The sequence below is a fragment of the Pygoscelis adeliae genome, unplaced genomic scaffold (assembly GCF_000699105.1).
Source record: "Pygoscelis adeliae isolate BGI_AS28 unplaced genomic scaffold, ASM69910v1 Scaffold360, whole genome shotgun sequence".
NCBI lineage: Eukaryota > Metazoa > Chordata > Aves > Sphenisciformes > Spheniscidae > Pygoscelis > Pygoscelis adeliae.
In genome coordinates this window covers 875,128-885,084 of record NW_008823961.1, presented here as the reverse complement: position 1 = coordinate 885,084, position 9,957 = coordinate 875,128, and the positions used below count along the sequence as shown (strand labels likewise).

General features: G+C 42.4%; 1 protein-coding gene across 1 annotated transcript in view; it reads left to right on the top strand.

Moving 5' to 3' along the window:
- Nucleotides 1-9,949, top strand: part of IGFBP3 (insulin-like growth factor binding protein 3) — a 10,959-nt gene extending 1,010 nt beyond the window's left edge. Inside the window, exons 2-4 of the mRNA XM_009323232.1 lie at nt 309-569; nt 3,228-3,347; nt 9,667-9,949. Of these exons, the coding sequence (XP_009321507.1) occupies nt 309-569; nt 3,228-3,347; nt 9,667-9,792 (507 nt within the window). The 3' untranslated portion in view covers nt 9,793-9,949. The remainder of the gene's footprint in view (nt 1-308; nt 570-3,227; nt 3,348-9,666) is intronic.
- The last annotated feature ends 8 nt before the right edge of the window (nt 9,950-9,957 follow it).

The following is a 9,957-nucleotide window of genomic DNA, read 5'->3' as shown; positions in this document are numbered from 1 at the left end:
CGAAACTGCAGCGGACACCGAGGGGCGAGAAACCAGGGCGGTGGTGGCTTGCAGCGAAGTGGAGGTAGCTAGTTTTCAGGTGCTGGGCAGCCAGCACGGCGGTGCAGTGGGGTACCGTGCGAGGCTTCCGGGAGCGAGGGGATGCTTCGGTTACGAAAGTCATCGTTCGGCAGCAAAGGTGCTGATGCGTGCAGAATGCTAAGTTGTTCATCTCTTTATATATCGCTATTTTGTAAAGGAAAGTTAAGCATGTAGACTAATCTAGTGGTTTGTTGCCCTTCCAGACGCAGCTGGCAGTTGATTAACATTGTCTCTTCACTGCGTTTGTTCTTCTCGAAGGAAATTCCAGTGATTCAGAAGAAGAAGACCAGAGTACCAGCAGCATAGAAAATCAGGCCATCCCAAACTCTCACAGGGTGCCAGATTCCAAATCGCATCCACCACACATCAAAATAGATATCATCAGGAAAGTGCAAGCCAAAAATACGCAGCGCTATAAAGTGGAATATGATTCGCAGAGTACGGATACACTGAACTTCTCTTCTGAATCCAAACAAGAGACTGAATACGTAAGTACTTTTGTAAATGGAAAGGCATTTCCTAGTGTGTGAGTGTGCATGTGTATGTTGTGCATACGACAAGATAAATAAATAAACTAAATAACTAAATGGTGGTAATTGTTGTAGCCATTTAGGGCATTCTGGCTGTTTAACCAGTAGAACTACTGGATCTGCAAATGCAGACAATCAGCAGACCAAGCAGATCATGTTCAGAAAACACGGAGGCCTAATGCAATGATGTTTACATTGATACAAGTATGATTTTCATTAAGTCATTTCTTAGAGATCGAAAGTTCTTGTTCCCCCCTGTAATTATCACACATTTGTGTGAGTGGACTTGGGACAGGTTTAATAGTGTCATAATTAAATTTGGTTGCAAACAGCATTATTGGGTTGCAATAATGGAAAAAAGATGTTTCACATTCAGTGTAGTGGCACTGTGTTCACACTCCACAGCACAAATCAAGGGACATAAACTTAGGCTACGTTCAGGATTAGGATCTTGACTGATCAGTCATTGTTTGCATGACATGCTGAACATTGCCTCTGCTTGTAGTCGTCACGTGGTGCTGCTGCGTAAATGCAAAGTCTCCCGGGCACATGAGCTGCCATTGCTTCCTACTGACTGTGCCCAGTGGATTTGCAGGGCAGCTGGAGTGTGGTGAATCTGAGGGGAGAATAATTCCTCTCCCTGGACATCCTGGCTGATAACCTAGTGTTTATCCTTGTGCCTGTGCCAGACGGCCTAAAAAATATGTCTGGATATACTTTGGAGTTTCATCAAAACAGTCGTGGTGAAAACAGACATGGCTTCCCATCTGCAAAAGGTTTTGAAACCTGTATGAGGTGGAAAGTTGTGTCTGAAGAGCGTGTGGCCTCCAAGTTAACACAGCAAGGGTGGTGAAGCTGCATGTTTAGTTTGTCACTGATGTCCAGCCATCTAGCAAAAACACTTCAGTATCTGCCTTCCAGCATGTCCTCTTCCCAAAAATGTGAAGTAAACTGCCTACAGTAAGAGAATGAACTTTGGTAGCTCTGAGGAAATAGGGTCCTGGTCTTAACTAGGATGAACATTTCACTTACATGGTAGTTGGGCCCCATGAGCAAAGGCGCACTGACTTACCAAGGCTGCTGGTGTCTGTAAGAACCAGAAATAAGTCCATTGGGGACAGGTGCCTTTGTCAGCAAATGCTCTTCTAGCTGTGTCTGCATGTTAGCTTTTGATATTGATATCTCTTACTTTGGAAGCCTGCTTCAAAATGAGAATTAAAAAAAAAAAGCCGTTGGTCTTTTTGTAGGCCTAACTCGGGACCAAATCTTTGAACGTGTGTGATTTGCAGTCAGCGTGTCTGAGCAGTTTTGGTTTTTTAAGGAACTGCCAATAAGAGCAGCAATTTAAAATGCCATGTTTAGAGCTTGTGAGATTGATACTGAAAGAAAACATATGAAAGCAGCAAGGAAGGTCTTTGCTAACCAAAAAAAAAAATTTAAACTCCAGTAGCACTGTGGAGTCTGTATGCTTTCAGACACGCACATGAAAGGCACTTTACATGAGCAAACTATTAATATTACCACTTGAAAGTTTAAATGTCATTACTTCACTAATTAAAAATTGCACAAAATGCATCTTTGTGTTGATACAGCAACTTAAACATTTTAAACCCATGCAATCATGCAAAGGAATTTTTTCGGGTCTCTGCTGAAGAAGTGGGCTGCTGGACTGAGTCAGTAATGTGCCCAGACAGGAGTGTAGCTAAGCACAGAGTTTGTAGGCTGCAACTCTTGAATCCTGATCCCACTGCTGACACTGACTGCCTTCTTGGCCTCTGGCAAAATGTGAACTCCTCCGCCTCTGGTTTTCTGACTGCAGAGTGGGGCTCGTAATGCTTTACTCCCTTATCCTGAGGGGCTGCAGTAAGAAATAATTAGTTGGCGTTTGAGACATGCTCTTAAAAGTGCTTCTGGAAGTTCTTTTTGGCTCATTGTCCTAGAGCTAATCCTCACTACATTGTTGTCAGCCTTTTGCACATGGAGAAAGTGAGGCAAAAAGTGACATACTTATCTAATGAGAATGTTGTGTGCAACCATTCCTTTGCATGGCTGCATTCATTTGGTCCAGTTGAAATTGGGAATTGTTGTCCACAGTTGCAGTATTTTTATATATATATATACACATTATGCCAAACTACTTGCTTTCAATTAAATCTATTTCATTTAAGCTCTTAAATCCAGCAGAATCACAAAAATCAAATGGCATTAGGGAAAATCTACCAAGTGGTGTATTTCCAGTTGCCTACCTTCTTCTTTTCCCACTTGGTGCAAGACCAGCTTTTCCAAACCTAAGTTATGTTATATGTGATTGATTTACATACTGGTTAAGCCTTCCTGTAGGTATATGTGGCTGTGATTTCAACTGGAAATGCCACTCTGCCTCAGCATAGCACAGGGCCTTCAGTGTTTAGAAATTGGTTTGTCCTGAATGAAGCAGAAAGTCAGAATTTTATCTGTGAACGATCTGCCTTTTGACATATCCAGCCCTCCCTTTGTTTTAATGGATTTGTTTGGGTTTGTGCTTCTTGCCCTGTAAAGATTTAATAAATCTTGTGTGAAAGACAGCATTTGGGAATGAAGTTTCATCTGTGTTTTCTAAAACATGCTCATTAACAGGGTCCCTGTCGTAGAGAAATGGAAGACACTTTAAACCACCTAAAGATCCTGAATGTCTTGAGTCCCAGGGGTTTTCATATTCCAAATTGTGACAAGAAGGGGTTCTACAAGAAAAAGCAAGTAAGTACAGCCTTGATCACTTCAATGAATGCACTTCACCTTTTCTGCATCTTTGCTGAAGGATCTTGCCAACAAGGTGCATTATGTATCATTTTACAGGGGAACTAGTTCATTTCCAGTTTTAGGACCTGATCTGATAGTGCTGAACCTTGTCAAGCGGGGACAGTGTTTTTATTTTTTGTTGGTCATGACAACAGATTCATTTGAGAAACTTCATACCTAATCACACATGGGTTGGCTGGTGTCCTAGATACTAATGCCCTTTGGTTTAAAAAAAGCAGTGCCTCTGTAATAACCCACAGAGCTAAATGTTGCAGTCACCATATGACTGCAATAGATCAATGCTTTGAATTGTAAATAGCTGCTTGAGAGTTCCTAGAAGAACGGCACTGGATCATATTACAAAAAGCAACTTGAAAAAGGCATGTATCTGTCCTTTATGTGCCACACAGATCATTTCCAAAATCCAGGTCATGTTATCGTGAAAGTGATATATCTAGGAGTTACTCTGCAGCAAGGATGGCTTCTCAGCCCTCTTTGGTTCTGGGGTTGTGACCTTTCTTGACAAATGCAAACCTGAACTGCAGGTATTTATGCTTTAGTTGTGTCGGGTTGAGCTACGGCAGCATTCTCCATTCAGTGTTGCCCTTGAAGCTCATTCAGGAACTTGGGGAAGTGTAAGACGTGCCAGGTTCTTTGCTTAGTGTGCATGTCCCATCTAATTCCAGTGTTTAGTTAGTGACCTGCCTCCAAATATGTTGCTTGGTATAATTCCAAAATCTCCTGAATTCAAAAGTTTCTTTAAGATTTTCCTCAAGGCAAACCCTCTGTAAGGACAGATTTTGTTTGTGGACCATCTTGTCTCTCCCATTTGGGTTTACACGAGTCAGCCTCTCTATCTCTTGATAACCAAAGGAGCGGCTGACTTTGTGTTACTAGCTAATGCAGTTCACTGGTTGGAAGTGAGAGGCCAAACTCGACCAGGCAACCTTTTTTTAGGAATGGTATCTTTCCATTTTTTGGCTTCCAGCTTTCTTAGAAACAATCTTTCCCTTTCAGGTATTCCCTGGAGCTCTGCATTAAGCTGGCAGTGTCAGGTGGGGTGTTTGTAATAGGGGTGAGGTTTCCAGCCTTCCCTTCTGCCGTCAGCCCAGCGTTGACTGTGGTGTTTGACCTTCGGTGCATGCTACGCTCCCCAGCTTTTCCCGAGCAGGTGGTGGCAACTCCCAAGCAGGGGCAGAGTTTCTTTTTGTTGTCTGGAGTTTTGAGAAGCCTGTGTCATTCATGTCCCGCTGCGTGTAAACTAGCAGAGAGCAATGCTCACATCTCGGTCTGCGTTTGTTTAGAAAATACATCGGACTGCTATGTGGAGTGAGGCTAGGACCGTGCTTTGTGCCTGTGCCATAAAAGCATTTGCTTAGCTACTCTAGAGCAGCACATCATTTAACTGCGTTCGAGGCACACAAGCATACTGTAGCCCTTTTCCTTCTCTAGGTATTACAGGAGACCGCAGATTGGTATTTACTTTGTTCAGTAGATCTTCCTTTCATCTGTCTTTAGACTCCGAGGTTTTTGCTTCACCAGCAAAAAGGTGGTGGTTTGCACACAGTCTCTGACATGTGTATGTAGTAAATCAGATCCACAGTAAGCACGTATTAAAGTGCCTTACTTTAAAGGATGACTGTAAAGTGCAGTCATAGTTCTGCCACTGAGGCAGAAAAAAAGGAAATCCAGAGGAAAATAGGAAAGACAGATAATACACTTACCTAGTCTTTGTTCCTAGAAGTTGATTTACAAGAATAAGGTGTTGGTACAGAGCAAAGACACGCTTCTGCCCTCTGTGTAGTGTCTCTGCTGCCTGGAGACTTTCAAACTGCTTTAGGAACGGTTCCTGCGCTATGTGCAACAGCCCGTCCAGTCAGCAAACGTTGAGGATGAAGGGGCACTTTCATACCTGGCCAGCCTTGTCAAGTGCTGTGCCAATTTACACAGGTCCAGTAGTTTCAATGGTAGTTCAAGACAACTTGGGATCTCGTAGGAGATACCCACAATTGGAGCCCATGTGAGTAAATATTCTACATGAAATGCAGTTGGAGTGCTTCTCCTGTAAATAAACCTCAGTCAACCCTGGGAACAGGCCTTCATAGGTCGAGCTTACAGAGGCAGGCTGCTTCTCACACGAACAACATACAAACCAAAAATAATGTATTTGAGTTGCCCTTGTAGAATTAACTCTAGAAAAAAGCGTCAGTTTGAGAAGTGAGTGAGTGCTGTCCAGACTGAATTCACTGTCCACAAGGCAATGCAACAATTGTGTTTGTTCGGTTTTCTTTTTGGAGCGTCAACATGTAGGTCTGATATTTTAGGCACCATGAACAGGTGTCTAATCTCATTAACAGAATGCGGGGCTATTTTATTAATTTCCTTCATTGCTATTATTAGCAGCATTCAATCTGTAATTCAATTATATTCTGTTCTGACAACAAAATTGAGAATAATACGTTAGGAAATAGATAGTAAATCCATCAAAAAATGAGTGTGAACTAGGCATTTTTAATTCCGGAAACAGCTGCCAAAACCATTGCCTAGGATGATAATGTAGATAGGTGTGTGGTGGTAGGAATCTGATAAATTATGATCACCCTGGAAACCGTTAAAACTCATTCAGGAGGCACTTCACGTGTTAATATACTCTGCCTTCCTGGTCACCTGCTCTTCCAGTCAAGTTGAAAGCAGTTACTTTTCAAGACATTTGTGGATATTTAGAAATTGACTTTTCAGGAACAACCATAGGGAGTAATTTGCATATGTGAAACAATTTTAAGAACATAAATTTATCTGTCAAGATATAACATGAAAAATATTTCACACCTTGTGCTTATATATAAACTTTTTAAAAATCGAGCCTATTAAAATTTAGAATTCTTTGTCTTAATAAATCATACATGTAAGGTTGTATTATTCAACTGTGGCATATAGGTATATTTGTGTGGAATAGGTTGATACAGGCACTTTTCTGCCTCAAGCATGGAAAAAAAGGTTTTGATGAAATTAGAATTATTATATGGGGCAATTACTAGAATTGCCCCATATTTGTGTACCGGAGCCAGATACTCACCTATATGTGAGCTGGCATCGTTCCACTGAAAACAGAGCTGGGCTTGGCGGGAGCCAAAACGGCCCGAGGTATATATCAATGCTGTCTGCAGTCTGTTCCAGGAGACCACAGTTGTAGCTCCACGGAGACCTCTGGGCTGACCAGGAATTCAGTGGGATACCATATGCTTTGCTGTGCCCCACGAATGCCTCTGTGGCACTTCTTTGTGGAAGGGAGAGGGGCAGGTGGCATGGAAGCTGGCAGCTGGTGTTTCTATCAGAAGTAATTACTGGCTCCACCACTTGGGCAGTTTTCCAGCTTTTTGGACTTCTGAAGTCATACAGAAGAGCTGGGCAGAGCCTTGAAATATATGTGGAGTACAAAATTCAGAAGAACGGATATTTATATATTTTTTTTTTTTCCATATGAACTGTCCACCACTTCTGTGGGGAATGCAAGCTAGCTGCTTCAGGATAAAAGCATCACTTTTGAATCAGAAGTGCTTTACTATTGACAGCGTGGCTGAGCGGGTAGTACAAAATCGCATATTGGAAAAGGTAAATCGTTTCCTCACAGGGCGTTATTTCAGCTGTGGAATAATCTAAGGGTTTCGTTTTCCAAATGGGTTGTCTAGAAGAAATAAAAAAATATTAGTAGTAGGGAAGGTGCTCCTGCAGACTAACTTCATGTTGTAGTTAATTCCAAAAATTGATTATGCAACTGTAAAAAGCAATCAAAACCTCCAACAACATGAGATAACTTTAATTGATCATTTGTTTTGAGAGTGATGCAAGCCTATGAATCAGCAAGAGTTGTGTAACATACTTCATATAGTACTTCTAAAAGAGGAGGCTGTGTTACTATTATTAGCAGAAGTGTAGTTTCATTGCCGGAGCACCAGGCTGGCAGCCAGAAGACCTGTGCTCTAATTCGGGTTCCATCTGTGCCTGCTGTTTTGGGAAAAACAACTCAAGAACTGCTGCCTCAGTTTCCTTTTCTGTAAAATTTAAATTGTGCAAAGGCTGTTGTTTATGAATTCCTCAGTTTTGAGCATGAAGAATTTAAGTCACTAAATGTTAATACTACTTAAGCTAGAGGCCAGTCCCGTTGCCACCAAAAATGAAGGAAAATTTCCCATTGACATCAGTGGACTTTGAGCAGCCATTCATGGAAATCCTGGAGAATACACGCAAGCCCTAGTCACGCTTTTGAGACAATAAACGTAACTTACGTTTAAAGATCTAGTACGAAAACCAGCTGAACAGGTAACTAGAACTCAAATGCAGCTAACCACGTAGTTTAGCAAATTATTAATGTAGCTGTTCTCTCAGTAGGTTTGAACTTCTTCACTATCTCCTAAAATAAGCTGATATGTACTTTAAGCTTAATCTTGTCATCCTGCTGCCGTCCATTTGCATAGGGCTAATACAGAAGGACTGCAAATTCAGAGAAGAGAACGCATTGTATTATTTCTGCATTGGGCTTGTTACTCAAAAATATATCACAAGGGTAGATTAATTGGCAGTTACGGTGATTAACATTACTTCATTTACTCTAAAATAAAATAAACAAGATGGAAACTTATTCAGAAATTCGTGTCTAATGTATGATCTGCTCCCACCTCTCTTTCGCAAGTTCTCAGTGAAGACTGTCTACCCTACTCCATGCTGCCACAAATTAGTTGGCTTAGGGGCCAATGTGCTGGTGCAGGCTGTCCCAGGAGTGACCCATATTCACAGTTCTGTCCGAAATACCACCCTTTCGCCTGAGGTCCTAAACTAGATGTGGAAGGCACTTTGGGCAGCATGTGAAGCCCAACACTTGCTTGATGTTTCCTTTCATACCTGCACATGGAAAAGACACTTAGCTTAGTGAGCCACTGCCATACCCACATGGGAGATGGGGACACGCCTATTAGACTCTGGAGAAGTAGTTGAGCGGTAGCGGCGAAGTTTACCTGACTTGTACCAGTCTGAACCTCTGAAATGAATTGCTGTGAGTGTGATCTCGGAGGCAGCATTTGCTCTGCTTGCAAGATAGCCTTCACAGTGTTGAGGGCCGTAAGTGGCTTCAGTCTAGCCTAACTTCCTTCATGTTGGCAATGCAACAGATGAAACCTCAGTCTTTGAAAAGCTAAGTATGTTTGTGTCACCGCCTTCTTTGTAAGTGTCCTGACTGAAGAGCCACCTCTGTTAGCGTTAGCATTATCACCTTTTTGTGATACAGTGAGTCCTGTATCACCAAATCTCAAAACTTGAGCTGACATGGAGGCTATGTCTTGGCAATGAGGTTGACCGTGGCAAACCTAGTGAGATAATCAGTGTCCTGGAGACACATGTCTTTTGATTGGGTGAAAACCTTGCAGGGTCCCAGAGGTTCACAGTATGTAACTGTGTCCAGGGTTGCATATTGAATGCAATGTGCAGCATGTCATCTCCTTTAGTCTAGTTTTTGCCATTCTTGGTTCCTTGGGGAGAGCATTACTTACTTAGTATGTACTAGACTTTATAATGAATTTTTACTGCATTACTGTTTCTAAAGAAGTTCAGTGTCGTTGCCCGTCTAGTGGTAGTTTCAGGTTGGTCAGCATTGCTGGCAAATTCCACCAGACAACTTCTAAAGCTGACATAGGTTATAGACTAGTATATAAGCAACCTTATTTATAGGAAAATATACATGTAAAGTTCTAGTACACTTAGCAGTTGTTGAAGTGATAACTCCATTACAGAAGGATTATGTATCTGTTAATAAATGTCAACTACAGTATTGAAATTCCTCCAGCAGACAGATGCAAGCCAAGGGTGTTTATTGCTGCAATGGCTGTCTTTGCCGGACCTGTGCTTTGGTGTAGAACAAATCTGTTAATTTCCTTTTCCAAAGATGGGTCCCAGTCGTCAGCCTGTACTGTTACAAGTAGTCCTGGTATTCAAAGGGGTCAACTGTGCTGCCTAATATAATAGGGAGTAGTTCATAAGGCTTTTTTTCTGGTGGCTCTCAGAGCAGTTTTATTATGGAGTTAATTAGACCCAAAGGGGTTGACAGGCAGAGCAGGTAAGCTTTTATTGTGACACTTTGTAGTGGTAATAAATATTCTGTTTGATTCTGTCAGATATGGCCAGGATACGGAAGTGCGGCTGTCAAATGAGCAGGAATCCCTGCTATATAACACTAAGAGCGGAGAAAACAAAAATAATGCTAACTGGGTCTTTTATTCTGTTCCAGTGTCGCCCATCCAAAGGCCGAAAGAGAGGTTACTGCTGGTGCGTGGATAAATACGGACAGCCACTTCCTGGGTATGATGGGAAGGGAAAAGGAGATGTCCACTGCTATAACTTGGAAAGCAAATGAGGGCTGGGTGCCAGCTCTTCTGGCATCTGTGCGTGGCCTCTGGACCTCGCAGAGACCTTGGAGGGGCTGGGCAAACACTGTGGACTGTGTTGCGCATGGAGTAACAAGCGCTGCCTCCTGCGGCGGATGGAGAGTCGCAGCCTCTGCAGACGCTGCTGCAGCTGC